At 39.3% G+C, this 27,284-nt stretch overlaps 1 protein-coding gene across 6 annotated transcripts in view; it reads left to right on the top strand.

Moving 5' to 3' along the window:
• Positions 1-27,284, top strand: part of CPLANE1 (ciliogenesis and planar polarity effector complex subunit 1) — a 63,859-nt gene that overhangs the window by 15,775 nt on the left and 20,800 nt on the right. For all 6 annotated transcript variants that reach the window (XR_010827678.1, XR_007160997.2, XM_048057797.2 and 3 more), the window contains exons 17-35: positions 2,846-3,074; positions 3,309-3,448; positions 6,050-6,267; positions 6,610-6,774; positions 11,595-11,733; positions 12,081-12,190; positions 14,139-14,300; positions 14,456-14,564; positions 14,921-15,227; positions 15,678-16,611; positions 17,728-17,891; positions 19,348-19,484; positions 20,025-20,092; positions 21,074-21,156; positions 22,623-22,691; positions 24,261-24,453; positions 25,036-25,323; positions 25,521-26,273; positions 26,838-27,004. Coding sequence is in view for 4 of the 6 variants with exons in the window: in XM_048057797.2 (XP_047913754.1) it covers positions 2,846-3,074; positions 3,309-3,448; positions 6,050-6,267; positions 6,610-6,774; positions 11,595-11,733; positions 12,081-12,190; positions 14,139-14,300; positions 14,456-14,564; positions 14,921-15,227; positions 15,678-16,611; positions 17,728-17,891; positions 19,348-19,484; positions 20,025-20,092; positions 21,074-21,156; positions 22,623-22,691; positions 24,261-24,453; positions 25,036-25,323; positions 25,521-26,273; positions 26,838-27,004 (4,435 nt within the window). In the remaining 2 variants the exon portion in view is untranslated. The remainder of the gene's footprint in view (positions 1-2,845; positions 3,075-3,308; positions 3,449-6,049; positions 6,268-6,609; positions 6,775-11,594; positions 11,734-12,080; positions 12,191-14,138; positions 14,301-14,455; positions 14,565-14,920; positions 15,228-15,677; positions 16,612-17,727; positions 17,892-19,347; positions 19,485-20,024; positions 20,093-21,073; positions 21,157-22,622; positions 22,692-24,260; positions 24,454-25,035; positions 25,324-25,520; positions 26,274-26,837; positions 27,005-27,284) is intronic.

The following is a 27,284-nucleotide window of genomic DNA, read 5'->3' as shown; positions in this document are numbered from 1 at the left end:
TTTTTCATAGGATCACAGAATGTTTGAGGTTGGAAAATATCTATGAAGGTCATCTTGTCCAACCCCCCTGCTCAAGCAGGTCCACCTAGAGCTGTTTGCTCAGGACCATGTCCAGATGGCTTTTGAAGATCTCCAAGGAGGGAGAGTTCACAGAATCATCTAGGTTGGAAGAGACCTCCAAGATCACCGAGTCCAACCTCTGACCTAACAATAACAAGGTCTCCACTAAACCATAGCACTAAGCTCTACATCTAAACGCCTTTTAAAGACCTCTAGGGATGGTGACTCAACCACTTCCCTGGGCAGCCCATTCCAATGCCTAACAACCCTTTCAGTAAAGAAGTTCTTCCTAATATCCAACATAAACCTCCCCTGGCGCAACTTTAGCCCATTCCTCCTCGTCCTGTCACCAGGCACGTGGGAGAACAGACCAACCCCCACCTCACTACAGCCTCCTTTAAGGTACCTGGAGGGAGCGATAAGGTCGCCCCTGAGCCTCCTCTTCTCCAGGCTGAACAAGCCCAGCTCCCTCAACCTCTCCTCGTAAGACTTGTTCTCCAGACCCCTCACCAGCTTCGTTGCCCTTCTCTGGACTCTCTCGAGCACCTCCATGTCCTTCTTGTAGCAAAGGGCCCAAAACTGAACACAGTACTCAAGGTGCAGCCTCACCAGAGCCGAGTACTGCTCTGGGCAACCTGTGCCAGTGCTCTGTCACACTTGCAGTTAAAAGGTGTTTCCTGATATTCACATGGAATCTTTTGTGTTCCAGTTTTTACCATTTGTCTCTTGTCCTATCACTGGGCACCAGTGACTGTTCTTTGCCCCCTTCTTTCACATATTTATAGACGTAGATAAGTTCTGAGTCTGCTCCTACTCTTCACAGAGTCACAGAATGGCTGAGGTTGGAAGGGACTCTGAAGACCATCCAGTCCAACCCCCCTGCTGAGCAGGATCACCTAGAGCACATTGCACAGGATGGCATCTAGGCGGGTTTTGAATATCTCCAGAGAAGGAGACTTCACAACCTCTCTGGACAACCTGTTCCAGTGCTCTGTCACCCTCACAGTAAAGAAATGCCCTCTCATATTCAGCCAAAACTTCCTTTGCTTCATTTTGTGCCTGTTGCCTCTTGTCCTGTTGCTGGGCACAACTGGAAAGAGACTGGTTCCATCCTCTCAACACCCTCCCCTCAGATATTTATACACATTAATGAGGTCTCCCCTCAGTCTTCTCTTCTCCAGGCTAAACAGGCCCAGCTCTCTCAGCCTGTCCTCGTACAACAGGTGCTTCAGTCCTCTCGTCATCTTCGTAGTCCTCCTCTGGACTCTCTCCAGTAGTTCGATGTCCCTCTTGTGCTGGGGAGCCCAGAACTGGACACAATACTCTGGGTATGGCCTCACCAGGGCCGAGCAGAGGGGGAGGATCACCTCCTTTGAGCTGCTGGCAACACTTTTCTGAATGCAGCCCCAGATACCGTTGGCCTTCTTGGCCACAAGGGCACATTGCTGGCTCATGGTCAGCCTGCTGTCCACCAGGACTCCCAGGTCTCTCTCTGCAGAGCAGCTCTCCAGCAGGTCAGCCCCCAGCTGTACGGGTGCCCTGTACCCCACACTTGCCTGTGTTGAACTTCATGCGTTCCTCTCAGCCCATCTCTCCAGGCTGTTGAGGTCCCTCTGAATGGCAGCACAGTCCTCTGAAGCGTCAGCCACTTTTCCCATTATTATTTACCTAGATAATGTTACAGCCTCAACAGTAAACAGGTGGAAGATGCAACTTAGTCCTTAGAGTTAATGTTGATTGGCATCTTACCAAGCAAACCATTAAATAAAGCCTTGGAAAACAAGTTTAATCCTCAGGAAACAAAATGGTTCTAAACTTGTTTTCATTTTTTTTTCTCAGTAAACTCTCTTAAAATAATTTGCTGTTTTTTCCTAAAAATGAATTGTATTTTTTTATCCTCTGCAGTAAAAACCGTAGTGAGTAGGACATCGAGGCCCTGGAGCGTGTCCAGAGAAGGGCTACGAAGCTGGTGAAGGGCCTGGAACACAAGTCCTGTGAGGAGTGGCTGGAGGGAACTGGGGCTGTTTAGTCAGGAGAAGGGGAGGCTCAGGGGAGACCTCATTGCTCTCTACAACTCCCTGAAAGGAAGTTGTGGGTAGCTGGGGGTCAGCCTCTTCTCACAGGTAACTGACATGACAGTGATAGGACATGAAGAAATGGCCTCGAGTAGCGCTAGAGGAGGTTCAGGTTGGAAATTAGGAAACATTTCTTCTCAGAAGGAGCATTCAGGCATTGGAACAGGTTGTCCAGGGAAGTGGTGGAATCACCATCCTTGGGGGTGTTTAGGGAAAGGTTGGATGTGGTGTTTAGGGACATGGTTTATCAGGTGATATTGGTAGTTGGGTGATGGTTGGACCAGATCATCTTGAAGGTCATTTCCAACCTTTATAATTCTATGCACAATATGGGTACAGTAGGAAAACTCTCAGAATTTCCATCTAGCTCAGGTGTGCCCTCTGGAAGATTAGACACATATGTAGCATGCTCACAAATGTACCATCAATGTGATTAAATCTTTAAGTTAGAATAACCCACTAATTTTGCATATGGTTTCATACCCAACGTTGCTAAGCAGGAAAATAGCTTGTTCTGACCTCAGTAGTATATCACAGCAGAAGCTGCATCCATCTGCTGCAAATGAACCCTGAAATATGTCTCTATTAGAGTAAACAGTAATTGTACAATGAAATATCAATCCAAAACCAATGTGAACATATGAATTCTATATTATTGATTTTACAGCATGCAGATCTATTTAAACTTTACATCTATTTTTGTGTCTCAGATATATCCCCCCGTATTATTCCACTGCAACACTGTCTGGTTGCCAGAGCTGTCAGGGACCAGAACCTTTCATCTGTGTGGACAGCTGAATATGCTCTTGACTTGTTCTTTGTTGGTGGACTCATTCCAGAGGCTGTGTGGTTGACACACAGACTGGGCAACTGGAAACTGTCTGTTTCAATTGGTGTTGCCTACCATCTGTATTGTCAGAATTCTAATGAATTCTCAAGGTAAATCTGAGTTTGAAATTAATACAGTATGTTTTGTTACTGAACAGTATTTGCATGAACTTAATTTTTGATACAAAGGATATGTTGTTAAAATATGTATTCTCAGATTCCTTGCAGCTGTAAGATCTAACATGTTACAATTAGCTACTTTGTGTTAGATATTCATTTAACAGAGTTTCATTAGATTATGTACAATTTTAATTGTTAATGAACAGTTGCTTGGTATACTTTCAGACTGAAGAACACCGAGCATCATCTGCCATTAAGCATATCACCAGTGCAGACTTTTAAGGAAAAGTTACAGTCTTTGTTAGGACAACCAGTAACTTCTGAAACATCAACTGAAGGAGATGTTAAATACAAGCAGTTTACAGGTACATAAAATTATGAATAAGTGTGGGTTTTTTTTGTGTTACTTCACTACATATTCTGTTATGCTGTCTTAAAAAGAAAAAATTACTTCATCTTCACTGTGTGCATTACTGTTAAGGCATACAAATATTTCAATTCTATAGGGGTTTCGTTTCTTATCATTCTAAAAATGGACCCTATCATCTCTTGACTCTAGTTTGAGGAAAACGTGACAGTTTCATTCATGGCTTGCACACAAGACTTTTTTTTATACACCATCTTTTGCCATCTTTGTAAGGCTATATATAAGATCCTTCTTCATATATGCTAGCCAATACCTTATTTGGCTATATCTTAGTTTTCTTTGAACCTGAAATTAAGCTAACACCTTATTAAAACTAACTACCATGAAGCAAGTGCATATATATTAATAGTGTGGAAAGTATCATCATACTTAGATCAAAATGATGTTTTATGTTTACCATTCCTGTATGTCAAGGGAGGAGGGGGAATAAGGCATATCACATGACATTGGTGACACTCCCATAGGTCCATCAGGTCCAGCAGCTAGCAAGGATGAGGGTTTGTGTCTATGAGACACATACACAAACACACATTTACAACACTTGTCTGTGGTTTGCCACACTCATAACCACCTACAGCCATGCTTAGCACTTGTGAACAGCGCCACCAACCTCTCTTGCTGGCGTCTGCACAGATGAATGAGTCCCCAAAACCCCATCTTCATTCTGGTTTCTGGTACAGACCCACTCATTCACAGACATTGCTGTCCACCCGCATGCAGTCTATGTGTACCCTTGTAGCCAGCCTTGGACTTAGAGTCCAGCCAGAGCTAGCTGGTGTGAGGTGTGAGCTGGTGTGAGGTGTTCCTGCCTATGGAGGGGGTTGGGAATTAGATGACCTTTAAGGTCCTTTCCAACCCAAGCCATTGTTTGTGTGATCCCTACAGTAGCCATCTCCTCCTTTGGTATTACCAGTAGAGAGACACACGTGTGCTGGCATACATACAGCCTCTGTAGCAGTTGGTCAGGACTTCCTTGGTTCCTCCAGTATCCAAATACCCTTTTCTTGCCCTTACTGACACAGTCATCCAACTCTCCCAGTTGACACACAGATCCAATGCTCTCTCCAGCAGTTGGCCAGGACTTCACTGGTCCCTCTAGTAACTGCCAGCTGTGCCATGGTCCTGTGGCTGCTAGCACTTGTTTTGACATACTTCCATCTCTGGAGGTGCTGGCATCACAGATGCAGGCTGTTTGACCTGCAGTCCTACCCCATTTGCTGGCACTTGAACTCCCGTACACTGACACACAGAATAGTGCCCTTCACACAGGAAAATATGTATGCGTTGACAGGGTCCAACAGGGGTGAGGCTGGCATAACTCCATGCCATGCCTTCATTTCCTTTCATAAAGGTCCTATAATGAGCCCTGTGAAGCCTCAAGACGTTCTTCCCCTGCATCCTGCAGTGTGGCATGTCCCTCTTGACAGTGAACTCTCTCAGTCCAAAGGGTACTTAAGAGAGCTACTCCCATTTACTCATCTTGATGGGTTTCACACCTGAACACCGGTGCTGATTGTTCTCCTGGGACAATCACAGGAAGAGCACGGATAATTTTTCCATTTCCCAGTGTGTGTAGCTTTTTATTAATTTTTAATATTTTTTTTATTCCTGGGATGGTTCTTTGAGTAGACTGATCTCAGTATTATTCAGGTTCCCTCACCTACTGTCGTCTCTCTGCTCCTTTGTACAAATGCACATGAGCTTTTTATCACATAACCTAACTTAATGCTTTACTGCTAAAATTCTTCCATTTAGCTAGATCAACCTGTCTGTGTTACGTTTTATAGAAAGTTTATTGGAGCAGTCTCTATTCTTTACTCTTTTTATATTTGTATTTTTGGAAACCACATTTCAGATTGCTGTCAGCAGATGGATGTTAATTAATCTTTACGTGAGTGCTATCCTAAACACTGTGCAGATTCTTCTTTTATACTCATTCCCAAGAATTTTGTCTTAAAGACACATACACGTGTATATAGTGATCCGTAAGCGTGATAGGTGGCGGAGAGATTTGGCAGCTTATATTTCAGGACAAGCAGGAGGAATAGAAATGGAAGTAGAGCAGTATAGTATTATGCAAATTTCAGGGACCAGTTAATGATGTATGTTGAAGTTCCTGCTACTTTCAGAATATGTGAAGAAAATGGAGTAATATGTAAAATACAGCAAGCAAATATATTTCCTTGTCCTTGAATGTTATGCTCACAGATAAGAGAATTGTTACGGTCATTATTAATAAGATGGGCAATTTATGCCTGCTTGATGAGAATGATTTGCCAGAAGTTTATCCCAAGCAAATGCATGGCTGAAAATTTCTGATCTCTAGAAAGGCAGTAGCTTCCCCCTTAATGTGGAAAAACTAGAATTAGCAATTGAGTCCTATTTTCAAATGCAGAAAATCTTATCTTATGCAAGTAGTTGAGATGTATGCATTGTATCAGGTGAATGAGAATCCTGAGAACAGAGCTACTTGATTTCAGAATGAAGGCCATGTGTTGAGTCAATTAATTTACTGATTTCTGTGTTTAATATTTTATAGATCCCATTGAAGAGGAAGATGTGAATGTTCTTTGTAGTTCAGTACAGGACCTACTGAAAGCTGCTGTTATGGCAGATGCTGATATTCTCTCAGAGTTGTTTAAGCTTTTGATGGATTCTGCCAAGGATCTTAGCAGAAAATTATATGGTTTAGTTCCAGATGGGCTTTATCTTCCAGCACCACCATTATACTGTCCTCAGCCAGCTTCTCTCAGTGAAGTAAGTGTGCCCAATAGAAGTTTTTTTGGTCCTTGTTTGGATGTATTTATAAAATAATAATAGTATTAATGTATTTATAAACTAATCATAATCTGTATTTTGATTCCTCTCAGCTTGTCATTCTGTCTAATGTTTTTCCATGTCCATTCATTCCTTTGAGTATCTACATGGTGATAAGAAAGTATGTGTGCCTCTCTGTGTTTTTTTCCATAAAGAAGTTTTTCTTTAAAGAGAAAGAGGGGATATTCTTTTAGGAACGGAAAGGATGTTTTCTTATTTTCCTTTCTGATATATGTTCTTTCTAATTTGTTTGGTTTTGGCTTGGATTTTTTTATTTTTCAGGAAGACTGCAATGACATTATTTTAAAAACTGAGAGAGAAAGTCGTGAGAATGTATCAGGAGTTCTTCAGCGAATTATCTTGCTCTTCCAAGCTGCTCATTGTTCCTGCCCTGCAGCACAGTGGTATATTTCACAACTGAAATGGGCAAGAAAAATTATGCAAAAAGTAAGCATTTAACTTGTAGGGTTTTCCTCTGTAACTTAATTATCAGTAGTAAATATTACTGACAGGCTTGAAGTTGCATTGTGGGAGCATTCAGTCTCGTCTGGACTTTGCTGAGTCAAGTTTTTAACATATCTTCTCATAATTTTACATTCTTGTGTTTAATTGTTTCAGAAAACTAGAATGTAAACTTCCAAGGTATCAACTTCATAGAGTTGGCTCCTTTCTGTACCTACTTGATAAAGAACAAGCACCTTTTTTTCTGTATTGGAAAGAAACAAGCTAATTTTAATTGGAAATTGCAGCTGCTAAATGAAAGCAAATTCCAGATCACACTAAGGTTGAATATGTACCAGAGAACACAATGCTCCCTTCAGGTAAAGTGTTGGTCTTAGTACACAGGGCTTATAAGATCTTGTTTAATATTTTGTTTGCACAGAACCAAACTCATAATATATTGACAAAGATGTCCCAGTGTTGACCCCTGAGGAACACCACTCATCGTTAGTCTCCACTTGGATATTGAGCCGTTGACTGCAGCCCTTTGAGTGCAGTCATCCAGGCACAGTTGTGAAATGCTTTGCGCAAGTCCAGGTGGATGGTGTCAGTTGCTCTTCCCCTATCCACCGATGCTGTAACCCCTTTGTAGAAGGCCACTAGATTTGTCAGGCACAGTCTGTCCTCACTGAAGCCCTGTTGGCTGTCACCAGCCACCTCCTTATTTTCCATGTGCCTTAGCAGAGTTTCCAGGAGGATCCATGGAGGATCCATTGTAACAAGGACCTCACGTGGATCGGTTGCCGCGAGGGCTTCTGGCAGGTAGACGGATGGAGTCAACCCCTAAATCCCCCCCTAGTAAGGTGGGTCAGAGCCGCACCCTGGCCCCCCCACCCAGAGCAGGCAGGAGCTGTTGACGTGCTGAGGGCGGAGCCAGGGGTGACAGCAGCCAACCCCCTGGTGCTATAAAAGCAGTCCCTAGGGAGCCCTGCGAACAGGATGCGCAAACAGGACCGGCTTGGCAGTTAGCGCAGGCAGTTCACGTGGGGCAGTTCAGGCAGGGCAGGGAGGAGTGTGAGAAGGATCCTTTCCTCCCATTCCCACCTCCTCGCCGCGCCTCGCCGCACCTCGCCTCCCCTCCCCTCGCCTCCCCTCCCCTCCCCTCCCAGAATTCTGCCTCTTAGAACCTAGAATTCACCATGGTGGACACCTGTCACAGCGGCCGGTCCAAGGCAGCAACCCAAACTGAGGAGATATGGCCTCTCTGAGCTCATGTGGGCACTCAGGTGAATCCCCTGAGGGGTGAAGTGGCAGTCCAGACTGGAGACTGCGGGGAGCTCTGGAATCTGGAGGCCCCCCTGGGTCCTGAGGGAAGAGAGGGCTGTCATAGGTGCAGGTGTGCCCTGTTCAAGGAACTCCTAGAGCAGGTGGCTGGGCTGCAACAAGAAATCGGCAGCCTGAGGGGCTCCTGGGAGTCTCTGAGGGAAACAGATAGGAGGTGGCAACCTGCCCCTGCTGATGCCCAGCAGCCCCCTCCTAAGTCCCGACATGGGGTAGGGACTGCCCAGCTGCTCACCTGCAGGGCAGAGGGCTTGACCACCTGCAAGAGGAAAAGGGCTGGACCCGCGTCTCAGCTTGAAGCAGAAGGAGGTGTCTGCCCCCGACATCCACGGTGCCACCAACACCCACAGTGTCCCTGGGTAATAGATTTGAGGCTCTCGGGCAGGAAAAGGAAAAGGTTGAGGGTCTGGACAGTAGTTGGAACCCGGGAAGCAACCCCGATTGGTACATCCCTAAGAGTAGGAAATCAGGAAAGGGGGGCAGGAAACCTGCATGGATGAGCAAGGAGCTCATTGACAGGATCAAAAGGAAGAGGAAAGTCTATGAAATGTGGAAAAAGGGCCTGTCCTCTTGGGAGGAGTATAGAAGTGTTGTCAGGGCCTGCAGTGACACGATGAGGAAGGCTAAAGCCCATCTAGAGATGAGGCTTGCAAAAGAGATAAAGGATAATAAGAAGGGTCTTTTTAAGTATGTAAACAGTAAAAGGAAGTCTAGGGATAATGTGGGTCCCTTGCTGAATGAGGGGGATGTCCTGGTAACGGGAGACGCCGAGAAGGCGGAGATGCTGAATGCTTTCTTTGCTTCAGCCTTTGCTTCAAGGACTACCCCCCAGGACTCCTGGACCCTGGAGGGAGGAGAAAGGGTCTGGGAAATGAAGAGTTCCCCCCTGTTTGACAAGGGAGTGGTTCGGGAGCATCTGAGTGGGATCAATGCACACAAATCCATGGGCCCCGACGGGATGCATTCACGTGTGCTCCCTTAGGAGCTAGCAGAGCTGATCGCCGAACCGCTCTCTATCATCTTTGAAAGGTCCTGGAGAACAGGAGAGGTGCCTGAAGACTGGAGGATAGCCAACGTCACTCTGGATTTCAAGAAGGGCAAGGAAGAGGATCCGGGAAACTACAGGCCAGTCAGTCTCACCACTGTCCCTGGATAGGTGTTGGAACAGCTTGTTCTGGATGCCATCTGCAAGCAATTGGAAGAGAAGAAGGTTATGAGGAGTAGTCAGCATGGATTCACCAAGGAGACGTTGTGCTCGACCAACCTCATTGCCTTCTATGATGGCATCACCAGCTGGGTAGATGAGGGGAGAGCAGTGGATGTCATCTACCTTGATTTTAGCAAGGCTTTTGATACTGTCTCACACGACATCCTGATAGCAAAGCTGCGAAAGTGTGGGATAGAAGAGTGGACAGTAAGGTGGGTTGAGAACTGGCTGACTGGCCGAGCTCAGAGGGTGATGATCGGCAGCGCAGAGTCCAGCTGGAGACCTGTGACTAGCGGTGTTCCCTAGGGGTTGGTGCTGGGTCCGGTCCTGTTCAACATCTTCATCTACGACCTTGACAAGGGAATAGTGTCTGCTCTCAGCAAGTACGCCGATGACACAAAGCTGGGAGGAGTGGCCGACATGCCAGAAGGCTGTGCTGCCATTCAGCGAGACCTGGACAGGCTGGAGAGATGGGCAGGAAGAAACGAAATGAGGTTTAACAAGAGCAAGTGTAGAGTCCTGCACGTGGGAAGGAACAACCGGACATATCAGTACAGGCTGGGGGATGACCTCCTGGAGAGGAGCTCTGCGGAGAAGGACCTGGGGGTCCTGGTGGACAACAGGTTGGCCATGAGCCAGCAGTGTGCCCTGGTGGCCAAGAAGGCCAATGGGATCCTGGCGTGCATTAAAAGGAGCATGGCCAGCAGGTCAAGGGAGGTGATCCTCCCCCTCTACTCTGCCCTGGTCAGACCTCACCTGGAGTACTGTGTCCAGTTGTGGGCTCCCCGGTACAAGAAAGACAGGGATCTCCTGGAAAGAGTCCAGCGGAGGGCCACAAAGATGATAGGGGGCCTGGAGCATCTTCCCTATGAGGAAAGGCTGAGAGACCTGGGTCTGTTCAGCCTGGAGAAAAGAAGACTGAGAGGGGATCTCATCAATGTGTGTAAATACCTGAGGTGTGGGAGATGGAGGGATTTGGCCAACCTCTTTTCAGTGGTTTGTGGGGACAGGACAAAGGGGCAATGGCCACAAAATGGAGCACAGGAAGTTCCGCACCAACATGCGAAAGAACTTCTTCACAGTGAGGGTGACGGAGCACTGGAAGAGACTGCCCAGGGAGGTTGTGGAGTCTCCTTTTCTGCAGATATTCAAGGCCTGTCTGGACGCCTACCTGGGCAGCCTGCTCTAGGGAACCTGCTTTGGCAGGGGGGTTGGACCCGATGATCTCTTGAGGTCCCTTCCAACCCCTACAATTCTCTGATTCTGTGATTTCGTGATCTGCTCCATGATCTTGCCTTGCACAGAGGTGAGACTGACTTGCCTGTAGTTCCCCATGTCGTCTTTTTTGCCATTTTAAAAAAGGGGACTATGTTTCCCCTATTCCTGTCAGAGAGAACTTCACTGGATGGCCTCAAATGGACTTCTCAGATATGATGGATAGTTACTCAGCAACTTCATCTGCCTGTTCCTTCTGGACCTGCAAGTGCATCTCATCAGGTCCCATGGAGAAGTGTATCTTCAGGTTCCTTAGGTGGCCTCAAACTTGATCTTCTTCTATAGTGGGTGGTTTTTCATTCTCCCAGTCCTCACCTTTGTCTTCTGTGACTTTGGCAGGGTGGCTAGAGCACTTGCTGATGAAGAATGAGGCAAAGGATTCATTGAATACCTCAGCCTTACCCATATCTTGGGTAACCAGGTCTCCCATTTCCTTCTGGAGAGGACCCACATTTTTCCTAGTCTTCCTTTTATCACTGACATACCTATAGAAGCTTTCTTTCCTCAACTCCTCTGCACCTGCATCTGGCAGAGAAACAGATCAGGAAATTGTCTTTTGAATAAATACTGCCGCCTTATAGTTCATTGCATGATTAACACAGAGGTTTAATGCTTAATGCACAGGGAAGTGGCCAGAAGTAGCAACTGAAACAGGAGTTATACATTGTTGCTCCTGTATTTATTTCATCATACTCATGAATTACCATGCAAACAAAAACGTTTTATTTGTCATAGCTCATATGGAACATGTTCTTTTAAATGAATTTTCAGAATACTGATTTGAAGAAAATGGAAAGCGGGCTTAAGGAAATTTTACTGATCTTGACAGTATTCTGCTAATAACTGAGAGGCTAGCACATCTAGCAATGGTGTATAAAAAATTTTAACTGATTTTTATTTCCATTTTGATAAGCAAGAAAAATTGTTGATACATATATACATTTCCTAATCATATCTAAATAATTAAGACCATTGTTTATTTACTTATTTTTTCTATCTATAGATTCGAATGAAAGGATCTCTTCCTTCAATGAATCCGTTCCCAGAGACTTTGCTTCATTACTGCAATTTCCGTACTGTTTTCTATAGCTCTGCATCTTCTAGAGACCATCAACTTGATGATACTTCCTGTAAAATTTTAGGTCTGTATGCAATAATATAGAGTAATTTAGAACTGAAAAAAGAGCACAAGAGATTATCCACAGGTGTAAAATACTCTATAATCAGCATGATTTATACTGCAGTGTATGCAGGAACACTTTTTTTTCCTAGCTTTTAATTATGTTAGTTATCAAATCTCTTAATCCAAAAGTTCCTGTGCTAGAATGTGTTACAGATATGTGTTATAGGGGCACTACTGAAAACTGAAAAGAATGAATGACATTTTTCTTGGATTACTGTTAAAATAAATAATTAATTTCTTCTAGCTGAAATCTCAAGCTGTTCATTTATTTAGCCAGTCTCATCACATTGCATGTTTATCTCATAGGTTGGTTCAGAGAGCTATGTGCACTGTGTTGGATGTTACATGTTCGTGAAAAATTATCTGAAAGCTGTAGGCGGTACCAAACTGCAAGGGAAAATACAAACATGCATAAGGTAATTATATTACTAATATAATAAAGAGACATTTTAATTGTATAAAGCTGTAAGAAGAATACTAAAGATCTGATGCATGTTTCCCTGAGGACTCTTTATTTGCATAGTAGGACAAAATGATAAAATGTGCAGTAAGGACTTGATGCTACAGAGTAGTGCTGTTGTTTGTAAACTGCAGCTTCCTAAAAGTATTTCTGATGGGCTTTGATTCTGATCGATGTTTATTTAATGTACTATTTTTCTTTGCATGCAGCATGTTTTATGATGAAGGTTGGGCCTTGGTTTTCAAAAGAATAATGAAAAATATTTAAATTTTCATATGTTTTCTCTGTTACACCCTGATTAATTTATGTAAAAGGTTAAAGAAGAAAAAGAAACTGCTGGCATTATAACATTTGTCTTATATACCATAACAATACAGATGTAGATTTTTGTTGTATCTAGTTTAGTAACTAAGCTGTAAGGCTTTTGACACCGTTTCCCACAACATTCTCCTCAAGAAACTGGCTGCTCATGGCTTGGACTGGCGTACGCTTCGTTGGGTTAAAAACTGGCTGGGTAGCCGGGCCCAAAGAGTCGTGGTGAATGGAGTTAAATCCAGTTGGAGGCCAGTCACTAGTGGCGTCCCCCAGGGCTCAGCGCTGGGGCCAGTCCTCTTCAGTATCTTTATCGATGACCTGGATGAGGAGATCGAGTGCACCCTCAGTAAGTTTGCAGACGACACCAAGTTAGGTGCGTGTGTTGATCTGCTCGAGGGCAGGAAGGCTCTGCAGGAGGATCTGGATAGGCTGGAGCGATGGGCTGAGGCCAACTGTATGAAGTTCAACAAGGCCAAGTGCCAGGTCCTGCACCTGGGGCGCAACAGCCCCAAGCAGAGCTACAGGCTGGGAGAGGAGTGGTTAGAAAGCTGCCTGGCAGAGAAGGACCCGGGAGTATTGGTTGATAGTCGGCTGAATATGAGCCAGCAGTGTGCTCAGGTGGCCAAGAAGGCCAAGAGCATCCTGGCCTGCATAAGAAGCAGTGTGGCCAGCAGGTCTAAGGAGGTGATTGTCCCCCTGTACTAAGCTCTGGTGGGGCCGCACCTTGAGTACTGTGTTCAGTTTTGGGCCCTTTGCTACAAGAAGGACATGGAGGTGCTCGAGCGAGTCCAGAGAAGGGCAACGAAGCTGGTGAGGGGTCTGGAGAACAAGTCTTACGAGGAGAGGTTGAGGGAGCTGGGGTTGTTCAGTCTGGAGAAGAGGAGGCTCAGGGGAGACCTTATCGCTCTCTATAGGTACCTTAAAGGAGGCTGTAGCGAGGTGGGGGTTGGTCTATTCTCCCACGTGCCTGGTGACAGGACAAGGGGGAATGGGCTAAAGTCGTGCCAGGGGAGGTTTAGGTTGGATATTAGGAAGAACTTCTTTACTGAAAGGGTTGTTAGGCATTGGAATGGGCTGCCCAGGGAAGTGGTTGAGTCACCATCCCTGGAGGTCTTTAAAAGGCGTTTAGATGTAGAGCTTAGTGCTATGGTTTAGTGGAGGCCTTGTTAGTGTTAGGTCAGAGGTTGGACTAGGTGATCTTGGAGGTCTCTTCCAACCTAGATGATTCTGTGATTCTGTCCTCAGCAAAGTTTGCTTTCTTTTTAAAATGAGTCCAAAATTCTCTTCACTAGAAAAATCAAGCTTCAAATAAACAGGATGGCTCTTTTGATCTTTCTATGTGTTTTGCAGCAGTGACAAGTGACATAGAAACCACTGATAGATTCAACATACCCCTCCCCCTTCCCTTCCTTTCCCCATTACAACTGTGATCTGCCTCCTACCGTTGTATATTTCTCACTCTGAAAGCTGTTAGCTGTTTTTATTTCATGTTAGCTGGGAAAGAATCATTGTAGTTTGCAATGTTTGAATAGCTTAGCTGAAATATATTGTTCGTGTCAATTAATGTTGATATAGCAAGTGTTTTTTAGGATCTAAAGAAGAATGAATATGGTACCTCCACAGTTGATCATTGTCTGAATGCCGCAGAATGGGCTTGCCGAATGCTTCCCTTCTGCAGGTTCATGAATGTTGAAGAAATAGTTCAAGATGTCATTTTGAGCCTACTTGGAGAACTGCCACCAGTCAAAAAGGTAGAAGAAATTAAAAATAGAACAAAAGCAATAGAGTATAACGAATGTTTTTTTCTTGTAATTGCTACTAGTTAGACTTTTTGCTGATGTAACTTCTGTTTGAAATTACACCTCACTTGTCTGTTAGCTACTGAAGAAGAAACTATATTTTGCAGGTGGCAGAAATTTTTGTAAAAGCATTTCCTAATCCTGAAGATATAAGGGTTCCACTAAGAGATAAATATCATGGTCTCCAACAGCGACTCAGACACTGTACTGTTAAAGGTAATGTGTATCCTTCAGGAAATATTAAATGAGCATTCTTTTTTACCCTGCTTAGTTAATAAGTTGTGACAATCCCTTCTTTCATACCTCCCGCAAAACAGTTACTATAGTTTTTAGTTAGACAACTTTAAGAGGGTTTTGTGGCAAAGTCTGTATTTTATTTTTGATGTGTCTATACCAATAACAGGATATCATGTCTTCCAAGTTGATGGTTTTCTTTATAATATTTGCTGTCTGGATTTCTAAATGGCTATAATTAAGGATGATATAAGGGTTGTTCTTGTCACAACTTGAGACAATAAGTCAAAACTGAGTAGTTTGCATTTAAAATTTCTTGGTTTTCTTTCTTTGGGCAGGTCCTGAAAGTGAAGAAATGATGTCTGTTGTTATACAGGCTGCAGAAAAATCTAGAATGAAGGCTTTGAGACGTGTAATAAGGAATATAGGCCCCATAGAAGTTAATATTTGGGAGCCAACAGAAGAGGGAGCTAATGAGGAGGTGGAACACTGTTATGACCAATTCTCATTAGGCACTAGTCTAAGCAGAAGCACACTTACTGATCTTGGCAGTCCTCAGTTATACAGTGATGCTGAAACAGCAGATACACTTTCTGATGCTTTGGTTACTGAAGAAATGAGAACTCAAACACCTCCACCTCAAAGGTATGGAAAAAATGGCAGCAGAAACCTTTCCATTAAGAAAGAAAATTAGTTGTCTTATTGGGAAAACAGTATTTTCACCAAATATGATAATTGTCACCTTGAATAATATATCAAATGAGAAATTACAAATGTATCAAATCTTATAACTGTCAATGTTATGTCAGGTACTAAGTAACTAATACTGTTATCGAAATGTCAGTTATTATTAGCCATGACCAGATTCAGATATGATACTTCTGAGTTACTGTCTCTGTAAGAACTATGGATTTAACCTCTGATGATTAATTTGCCACCTTAAAATTGCATTAATATAAGATTTTTTTTTTTGTTAGCTATGCATTTTTAACAACAGAGGAAGAAGAGGAAGTAATGTTGCATTTACTTATTTTTCCATTTAAATCTTCTTTGCATTGATTTTGATGTTAATTCTGTTTGTTTCTCATCTAACAGGGATAATGAACATCAGGGACAAGGAGAAATAGGGAGCAAAAATACTACCTGCAAGACAAAAGCTCTTAATTGGAAAACAAAACATAAGGAAAAAGTACATGGAAAGGGCACACATAATCAGTGTAATTTACCTATAGTTGGTGCATGGGAGTTTGAACGTGATGATGATGAATATGTTATTTTCTTAGAGCTTTTTTTAAGTTATATTCTTGAGAGAGACCTTATAAAGTATAGTGACCTTGGAATTCCATTTCTTACTAGCTTTTCTGGACTTCTTCGAGAGCATGAATTAAACTCTCTCTTTTTTGATGTTCATACAACATTAAAACGTCGACAAGGCAAAACCAGAAGCCGAAGTGTGTTTAGAGCAGGTTCTTGCTATACTGTCACCCTGGCATCTTGCAATCCTAGAACAGCTTCTGTCCATAATATAAACAAAAATGTTTTGAAAAATCCAACCATTGTACAGTCCATTGCACAGACAAGAGAACCCTGTGTGCATAACCTAATCAAAGGGCTTAAAGAAGGATTATTTGGTTTAAAACACAAATCAATTTACAGAGCTCAGGGTGACAATCAAGGAGTAACTGTTGCATCAGCAAGCCAGACCATCCCTAAGCATACTTTCTCTAGTTTACAAACTTCAGCAACTTCTAAATACATTTACAAAACTACTGATGTACTTGATAGTGTACCAGGAGAAGACCTAGCTATAGAATTGTTGGGTAAATTTAACAATATTGCAAAACTGCTTGAGTGGTTGATCAGATGGTCTGATAAGAAGCTGCCCTGTGGTTCCAATAAACAAGATTCCACAGAGGAGAGTTTCCCAATGATACATGTGAAAACATCAGCAGCTGCTGTCCTTTCTTCTTTATGGCTGATCCAACAGTTGTATGGAGATGGGTCACAAGCAAGGAGTACAACATATAAGGTAAGACAGGAAATGGAGTAACTGTCAAAGTAATGTGTAAATCATCACAAACAAAATCTTACACTTCTTTTGTGTCATCGTTTGATTTTCAGTAAAACATAGAATGCTGATCAATAGCCTTTCCTTTAGGACTTGCTACAGAAAGAGAATTCCAGGAATTCTTTAGAAAGACTCCGGTTGGAAATGAAAGTCCTCTTTGGAAGTCCTGTTTAAAATCAGTTATCTAGTTATCACAGTATTTGAGCAAATGTTTAAAAGTTAAATCACTATGTCTAGTTTTCGACATTATCTTTAAAGAAAGCCAGAATTGGAGATAGAGTATTAGAAAAACAAGATAAATAATAGAGTTTCTAAGAGAAAATGTGAATGTGGATTTATTTGTCTTCAGAGGACAGTACAGATGCAGTTTGACTGAAGCTAGCTGTGGATTGGTGAATAGTGAATTTTGAATTTCCAACTAGCACTGTTATATAGAGTTAGAGAATGTGCATTAATACATAATTGATTTGCCAGAAGAACCAGATACAATGTTGCTTTATTTCATACTGGATCATTTATCTTCTTTAATTAAAGCTACATGAAGGTGGGGAGAGGGCTGTGAAGTTTTTTTCAGAAGGCTCTTCTCACTCATTGAAAGACATTTTGCCTTGTGTTTGGTTTCTGTTTTCTGTTTTCTTACAAGTACCACGTGTATTTTACTTACATCTTACTACCAAAATTTTGTGTGTGCTTCTATCTATGCGTGATTATACTGCCTTACAGTGATAAGAATTTAAAGTAGGTTAGTATTACTGGTGCTAAAGGCCAAATATTGTATATCTTTATATAGTGTATATTTAATTGTCCCATAGCATCAGTAACAAAGGAATCATGAAACATATGTTATTTTATGATTCCTTTAGATAGTTCAGAGGACAATTGCTTTACTTAATGCAAAAAGGGGCAAAACTTGGGTTCTACAGGTAGCTGTAAATCAAGAATTTCTTAGCTATGTGATGGTGAAAACAACATGATGTTAAGCAGAAATATACTATATGACATACATTTTTGTTTGTTTGTTTAAAGTATCAAGTATCTTTCTTTTCTAAAACTAGTGAATTTTATTATTATCGATAGAGTCCAACTAATCAATGTCTGGAAGAATTTGCATCTCTATCAGAAGCCCAGCCTAGTACAGAGAAGGAAAGTAGTGTGGATGAAGGCTCTTCTGTACTGGCCGATCCTCCACTTGATGTCCAGAATGTACAAGCCTATGATGACCTTTGTGAAACCAGTTTGGGGTAATTTTATTTTTAACCTAAGAAATCTAGTTGGATGTAATTCCCCAGCTAATCAACATATCAATATGAAAAGTTGTACTGTTATTACATGTTATATGTTTTTTAAATTTTGAGCGTAAACTCAAACTTACATGAATATCATTTAACAGCTGCAGGTAGTCTATTATATTGCTAGAAGTTATTCCTAGAGTATTATCATTAATTATTATATATATTCCATGTGTGCATAAGTTACTAATTCAACTGGAAACTTTAAGGAGTTGTCTTCTATACTGTGATATGTTATCAATTTTGTAAAAGAGAATCCAAATTTTTATGCTTCATAATATCATGTGTTTGTGTCAGTTCTCAAAAAAATGACCAAATTTGTAATGCAAAATATTCATGAGATCTTAAAGATTTTGGTGATTCTATTCTGTGTTCCTCTTACTTTTCATAATCATCAGAAAAAATCTTAAGTTTTCTCTTTAAACACTACTAGCATTACCAGTACTGTCTTTAATTTGTCACATAGCTGTTACAAGATTTCACTTTTTATAGGACTTCTGTAATGAAGATTACATTATGAATGTAACTTTACTCTTGAGATACAGAAAAATAACCTCCGCGTCTGGACATACTTCTACATAGCAAATGAAGTGGCTCTTGAATATGGATTGAATTGTTTATACACTTAGTGATGTAGAAATGGGATCTACACTTCTGATATAGTTGATACCATGGCTTTCTCAAAAAAATCAAACCACCATTCTTTCCTTATGCTGAGACAATAGTTCAAAATGTTAGTTGTTTGCTTTTCTTTGCGGGGGGAGGAGGTTGTTGTTTTTTTTGTTGTTTTGGGTTTTTTTACCCCTTGGATCTGGGATCTGTAACCCAGCTGTGTTCATATATACATATGTCAGGAAAATAGATGGAAAAGGCAGTAAATATTTTATTTGTTAATATCTTGTATACTTCTGAAGATGGAGATTCCATAACCTGAAGGCCTTTCTGACATGTATCTTCATCTTCTGCTGTACTAAAGAAATTTAAAGATCTTTGTCACTAGTATTTACAGACATTGTTGTGTGTCTCCTATGACAATTTTTTAATGAAGGAAGTTCCTGTGAGGGAGATAAATGTATTCTTAGCCACATGATTTTGAAGTCATAATGCAGTTTATAATTTCCATTTTCTTTTTGGTAGGTCATACGTGTTGTTTACGTTTTTCTGAAGCCTATCTGAAAGATTGTGGTGTTAATGTCAGTAAAATATTTTAGGTATTCCAAAAAGTAATATTAATCTTGGTTTAAGTGAAATTCCCAGAGAAAAGTTCATATGAAAATTCATAATATGACAGCAGCGTTTATTGTACAGCCTAGGCTGCAATCTGAGATGGACAGTATACTTAAACTGTTTAAGACGAATACTGAATTTATTTTTATTGTTAAATACCTTTTTTAATTCCAATTACCAGAATGTCTACAAAATCAAAACATTTTGATAAGAAGGAAATTAATTGTGGGAATTATTCTCTACCTCATTTGACTAAAGATTTTAATGAAGTGGAACCATTTGTTCAGGAGGAGTTACATGTAACATCAGAAAGTGAAGGTTTGTTTTTATGCTATATCCTTTTACTATAGTCTGACATATAAAAGTTAGAGTTTTTCCCAAGTATGATTATATGTTCTTCAGTTTATTTAAACAGAAATGGAAATACATTTTCATTGTTCTATTGAAATTATTGTATCAGTTCTATATTATAACTAAATTTTATATTATTTTTTTCTCAATACTTTTTCTGATCAGTTTTGCACTATGTAACTTATTTTTACTGCAGAAATTGGATATATTAAAGTATTTAATTCTCTCATTTACTTTCATTCCAAAATATCCACGACAACATACATAAAATATGATTTGAAAATCATAAAAGAAGCAGAGGTTAAATTTATCATATTCCTACCATGGAACTAAGCTTTTTTTTTTTCTTTTTTTTTTCTGACACATATGATCAATAGTCATAGCACGACTTTTGAATTTGCTGAGAGGTCTCTCGAGTGGAGTAATGTAACCAGCTGACAGAAATGACAAAACAGTGCTCTATGTCATGTAGTTTTCTAATTTAGAATAATTTTGTTTATTTTATAGAGTTCTTTGAGGAGCCATATGAAACTCCAAAGAGCTCCAATAGCTCTGTCAGGATCAAACCTGGAAAGGTAAGTTACCATCTTGCATAGAGGAACCAAATTAATATGAATACTCTTCTCAAAATACCCTGAATTCCTCCATATACTTAAAAAATCACAGGCCTAAAGGATTTGGAATCAGTGAAAAATTTCCTTAACTAAATCAATAATGAAAGTCACAAGTAATTAAACAGTAGTAAAACAATATCTGCTGTAAGCACTTTTTAAAACCGATTTTATGCTTGTAATGCTAAATGTGTGTATGCCTACATAAACAGATATATAATTATATACGCATAAAACTATATATAAATATATACAATTTTTCATGTACACATACATATACAAAACTAAAAAAAAAAAGTCTTCTGGCTTATAGAATTTTACATGTATTTTCTTTACAATAGCTAGCTGTATTAACAACTTTTTTCTTTAAAAATTTGTACTGACTTTGAAGCTGTCACAGGGTGACTAACTAAAAACTCTGTGACTTGTTTGCTTGCCTGCCTGCTTTTAAATTACATGTATAAAGGTGTGTGTTTTGTTTGTTGATGTCTGAAAACTTGGTTTAGATCTGTAAATAAACCTTGTTCTTATGCATCATCTTCAGTCATAGTTCTCTAGCCTTTGAAATAGGCTAAAGACTACTATGTTGAAATGTGAATTGCAACAGCATAAGTGTAGTCTCTGGAAGTACTCTAGATTTCAATTTCTTAGTTTATGAGTAGTTTGCATATATAAGGGTTGTTTACCTATTTTCATTCTTACCTAGGAGGTGCAAGACTTCATTTACACAGTGCTATATGTGGATATGAATTTGAAAATAAAAACTCGTAATACTGACTTGGAAAAAAAAATCTGCATGAATCATTAAGATATCTCCATATTTCTGAGCTGTAGTGGCTGAGTAATCAAAAGTGTATTTGCCTTAGGCTAATAAAATAAGAATTCATTGACTCAGAAGGGGAATATAAAAATTGACATGTTCAGATGCATCTTTTTATATTCCAGCACGTCTCCATTTCAGATGTAGATAGTCTACAGGACGATCAAAAGGTGGAAAAAGCAAAGGAAGGAAAGTCTAAACATAATGCGTGAGAGATTTTGTTTTGTTTTGTTTTTATTTCCCTTTTAACTTTGTTTAAAAAATTTAAAGTAGTTTTGTTAATTGTCGAATTCAGTCAAGTCTTAATGGGTTCTTGTTCCTTATAGCAACAAAGTCATAACCTGAAAAAAACATTCAGTTATGTTCTATTCCACATACACAGGCATTTCACATAAACAAAGTGCTAGGTGGATGAGTGGTTAGTTTAGTAATGAACAAGTAATAGAGGCATGATTTGTGGGAAGGAGTAGTATTTTATTTCCGGACAAAGTACATAACTGGAGAATAGCTGGAAATAATAGCTGGAAAAGCCTTCAGTTTTTCTTCCATCTCCAAACTAGGGGCAGTGGCTTTGGATTAAACACTGCTGTTTATTTTAAGAAATTTAACAGCTAAATTGTTACACAATTTAGAAGAAAGAGAGATTGGTGTCTAGGAGGGAGAAGGTGAGATAAAAATGGTTGTGGATGATAAGCACATTAGCTCTTGAGAAAGGGAGGGAGACATTTTGCACAACTTAAAAACTCAAGAAATTTGCATCGTTTTGGCATTTTTAAAATTTCGTGTAAGCTACATGTAAATTTTAAAATATATCTACATTTAAAATATAATGTACATAAAATTATGGAAACAGTTCATAAATTTGACTGTCACGTCATCAGTTTGAGTTGTTTACTACTTAGTTTGATTTCTCTGAAGGGAAGAAGCCTTCTATAAGCACAACATTTTTTTGTTAATCATGAGAAATATTGGTGTTTTGAGATTTTTTCATTTAATGAGGGAAAATTATCTACCTGTTTTTATTATTTTGAGTATCTTTCTTTATAAATCCACCAAATTTGTTTATAATGAAACCTTTGTCTCTGATATACAGTGCCTAAATGTCTTAATATTTTTTTAAATCTTAATTATAATGTCATATAAATCAATACTACTCTGTTTGTAATGTTTGTTAACAACTATAAAATGGCCTAACTTTAGAAAATCTGAGAATACAATTTCAAGAATAACTGCACATAAGATGCTTCTCAAAGGTTCCTTGTGATGCTGGCTTTTCTTTTTTAGGAATACAGGTTGTAATCATATTAACAATATTGCTTAAATAGGATTTTCTCTTCTTTTGTCAAATCAGATCAACTTAGTTTTTGCCTGCTGTTTGTGCGAACAGCCAGAACTTTTTCAGTGCTTTTGTTTGAGTCAGTTTCTGATTGCTAGGGAGACAAAGCATGAATGTCAATATTTGCCAGCTCAAATTGCAGCATAATGCAGTATTTGAAGCAATGCAGTTCAGTATAGCTCTGATCATGGCTTAGAGGTATAATTTTATATATATATTTTTAATTTTATATATATATATGCGTATATACAAAAGTGTGTGTATATGAAATAAAAATAAGCAGCACATTATTGTAGTATTGTAGTATTTACAATACTTTCTTTTAAAATTTCTTTTAGCACAACTGAGGTAGCTACTAGCACCATTTCTAAATCATTCTCTTTAGAACAAGATTCAGAAGTTCCTGGGTAAGAAAAACCTATGTTTTATACAGTTAATAATAGACTACGCCTATTAAATTATCAGCCTCAAGTAACATGTGTAGATTTGATTACAAAGTATTTATTCCTGCAAACTGTAGTACTGAGTAGCCTTTCCTGAAATGTTTTATGCCATAATCCTTGAGGATCACATACTCTTACATTTTTTTCCAGAATATCACATAAATCAAACATACTAAAGTAGCAGTTCAGAGGTACCAGGTTTCACAAGAAGCGATACTCTTTTTCTTTTGGTTATGGACAGAATATTTTATTATTATTATTGTTATTATATTATAGTGATTCTATAAGACTACTATAGATATATTACATAAACATGAACAATAGTATTATAAATATATATTTTTGTTAAGTGATGAAAACATGCATGTCCTTCGTCAACTGCTAAATAGAAGTATTAGGTTTATGCTTATGCATGTAAACATGGAGAATGTTGTAAGTGGGAAAAGGCATCAATAGTCAGCTTTTGTTTCTAGAATAGTCCTGTATGAATTATTTCAGCTTACAGGAAGATCAGATGTACACATCCCTTTGTATTCTGTTTTCTGTCTCTAGTTTCATTTCCATTTTAAGTTTTTCATGACTTTTTTTTTTTTTTTTAATTAAAAAGCTTTCTCCAACTTCAGGATTTCATACTATGGTTATACATTCCAATTGTCTTCCAAAAGAAGACATTTCCTTTGCCTTTTCACACCTATTACATATCCAAAACCTTTTCAATATTACTTCTTAACAAGTGCTTTACACTTCGGTTTTATTTCTTGATATTCTTGGATGCCATCCTGTTCAGTTGTGAGAAGTCCTTCAGAGTACCCCTACCAAAGACAGCAGTCGAGATAGCTGAGAAAGAAAGAGTTGTGTTGTGGGTTAAATTCTGATGATATGGATGAAGCCCCTCACTTTCTTTTTAATGTCATGTAAATCCTAACCTTCTCTACTTCATTTAAGTACTTAATCTACTTAAGTCTTTACCTTCTATAAGATCTAATTATCTCTGTGAGTAATTGGAAAACTAACTATATTGTATCATTTGGTGCATGCTATTTTAATTGTTTTCTTATCTGCAATTTTGTTGTTGGCTTTAATTCCAGATAGATAAAAGCACATTTAATCATTTAAATGAAAGTAGATCTGCCATCTCTCACATTTTGGTTAATAATGTCCTTCTCCATTTTCTCTCACCTTTTTGGTTTTATGATTAACAAACCCATTTTCTGTCACAGTATTATCTTCTGCCTGTATCTCTAGCAAAGTTAATGTTTCAGATAACCCTGTGACTAAGAATCAGGTAAATCTTATGTCTTTACTACTGTTTTTTGACTCATTATATTAGGAAGCATTAGGAAAAAAAAGTCGTATGTGCTCTCTAACGAAGATTGGGCAGTATTAATTGTTAAATTCTTTACTATAAATTAATTATGCTTTAGAAAAATAATGATTTTTTAAAAATGTTCTGGATTGATTTAAGAAAACCTAGCATAGGTTCTGAACTATGAGTGTTTCTAACAGTTTTGGTTTTTTTGTTCTGTTCTTTAGTAATGTAGAGGTTTCTGTAAGTCATAGTCAGCCTTCTCTGGCTGGTATGTCAAGTACATCAAGCGTTGTCTCCAATACTTCCATATGTGCAAAAAAGCAAGACATCAAGAAAGAACTCCCTACAGAAGAGAAACAAAACACAACAGAAACTGTGAGGCAGATGCTTCAAGATGAAATGTTTAAGTTAGTTCAGGTGAGCATCTAAATACTGAAAATGGTTTTCACAGTATAAAATTTTATCAAACAATGGGAATAGTTACTGTTTTAAGGTATTTGTTCCCTTTAAAAAAAAAAAAAAAGGCAAGATTTCCAGTTCCAGGTAGCTATTGTGAAAACTTATTTGAGGGTTATTTTTTTTGTTTGTTTTTGACTCAAGAAAATGAGTAATATAATAAAGCTCAGAGTGCGTTCTAGTTCACATAATTGCATAGGTTAGGAAAGACTCTGAAACTGCAATAACTTTGTGGCTGTGCTAGAAATTAATTTTTGTTAGTACATTCAAAGAATTCCATGTAAACTTAACCTAAACTTCAGAAAAGAAGTGAAGGAATTTGTCTGGGTTTAGCATAACCTTTCTGTGGCAGGTATAGTCCTGTTCAATAAAGTATCATGCGAATGAATCATCATTGAAACTTACAGATATTGTTTATTTTGACACCTATATTAACAAGATAGTGAACAGTTAGAACATAGCGTAAAGGTGTTATTTTTGCCAAGATCCCTGTTAAAGTTTTTTTTTAGCATTAATTTTGTGTGTGTGCGTGTGTCTATCCAGCTACAGCAAATCAACTTCATGAGTTTAATGCAAATAGTCCAGTCATCCTGTGCCAACTTGCCAAATTTGCAACAAATTTTACAACAGCATCAATCTGTTCACCTGGAAGGAAGCCAGACTGTACACAGGGCAAAAGGAAATGGCTCTGGAAGATCTTCATGTTCTCCTAACGGTTTTCTAAAAACTGAACTGCCCACTCAAGAAGATAAAGGGAAATCTGATCAAAAGAGCTCAGATTTTCAACCAAGGGATAGTTTAAGAGATGAAAGCAACAATGGCAACATAAGAGTAAGTAAATCAGTGCGTCATTTATGAAGACAGTTCTGTATATCTGATATGTTATCTGTCCTGTTAAATTACTAAATCTTTTTGTAGTGATGGCAGTAGACAAAAAAAAAATATATATATATATACCATTTCTGTCCATATTTAATGCATGGCCGCTATTTCGGGGTACTTTTAAATGCTTTTTTCTTTGCTTTTAGAATCATCTGGATATGTATGTTTCTTTAAGCCGACTAGAAAGCCACAGCAGAGAGACAGGATTTATGCCACCATCTCAAGATTTGCATTCTTCAGCCCCTGTTAAACAAGTTCATCTCCTAGCTCCTTCCTCAGATGTTCAGAAAACACCCAGGCTTATCCCTATTGCAAAAACCCTGAATTACTCAAATGAATTTCCTTTGCTTAAACTTGAATCAGGTTATCATTCCAAACCAGCATTTTTATATCCACTAGAGATGTCATCAGCTTTTGGTAGACCACCCCGAACACCACGAGAAGCCTGGAATTCATCAGATTCTTTATGGAACCATCAGTCATCATGCACGTCAAGAAAGAACAAGTCAACAGCACATTTAAGTATGAGTAGATCTGACCCTGAGATCCCAAGGCAAATACATGAGGAAGAGAAAAGGTGGGCAGAAACTGTGCATGAGCCACCTCCCAAACACCTAAATACAAATCAGTATGAAGAGCAGCAAGAAGTATCATGTCAGCAGCAGTTCTCTGGTAATGTAAAAGTGGGCAATAATACAATGATCACCCAGAACCTGGGTGGTATTCCACTATTGCACTTGCAGCTTGACCCAGTACCTAGACTTCCGCCAGTTATAGGACAGCCAATCACAACTGCTTTAATACCTGTTAAACCTGTAACAAAGGAGACTGAGTGCAGAGAAACATTCCAGCACACAGGAATATCACTGCTTCACGCCAATTTACTTCAAAAAAAGAAGGTACTAGATTTAATAATAGATTTTTCTAAGTTGCAGGTCTTTTGCAGTTTCATGGTTTCTAATTAATCAAAAATAAATTAATGTTTCCAGATTACAGCAGTTCTTTTGTACGGGCAGAAACATAGTGCTAAAAGGCTTGGGAAGAAAACCTTGTCTTACAGATATTGAGAACCTGATATTTTGAAAGATGTTCTGACAGAATCTCATACGCTCATCATTCCATCTGAAAGTAAATGCTTTTCCTTGAAATCTGCTTCTTCAGTCTTTGTCCTCATTGCACACTTCCTACCTTCATCCTCAACCAGAGACATTAGCAATGAAAATATTAGTGAAATACATGCTGTGGAGAAAATTTGTGTCTTTTAGGTTACTTTCTGGAAATAGTTTACACATGTACATGTTACCTCTGGTTCTGTTTAACATCACATTTTCACTCCATAAATTGAGTTGTGTTTATATAACTGAAATCCCAAACAGGACCTGTTCAGTTCATTCAGGATAACTGGGTTTCTCCCTGATTCCTTTATCATTGTTTCATTTTTGCTTATCTCTGAACACTTCCAGGTGCCAAAACTCATTCCACTTCAAGATGTCATTGCATTTGAGCAGCGCCACCACCATCATACTTTGACCAGTACATTCTATGGACAGGGCCAAACCGAACCTATCCAGTTACTAAAATCTGATATTGAACCATTTGAACCAAGAGATGTGCAGAACAGTAGAAAAAGGCAAGCCAAACTTTTAAAGTGGGTCTTAATTTTGAAAGACTGTCTGTATTGCGTATCATTATTGTTAGTTATAATCTTCAAGAAGGAAAAGGTTATACTGTTTTAATAAAAATTAAGATACAGGCTCTGATTATGACTCCAGACAGTGGCCAGGAAAATTCCAGCTGAAGGGATATTTTATTTTGTTTTACAAGCTGTCTTATTCATGAATTTTGAAATTTGATTTATACTTTGTTAATTGACTTCACAAGCAATTACAACAGTTAGTTTAAGTTGCATG

Source organism: Anser cygnoides, chromosome Z (genome assembly GCF_040182565.1).
Source record: "Anser cygnoides isolate HZ-2024a breed goose chromosome Z, Taihu_goose_T2T_genome, whole genome shotgun sequence".
NCBI lineage: Eukaryota > Metazoa > Chordata > Aves > Anseriformes > Anatidae > Anser > Anser cygnoides.
The sequence above is the reverse complement of the archived record's forward strand: the minus strand, read 5'-3'. Positions and strand labels throughout refer to the sequence as shown.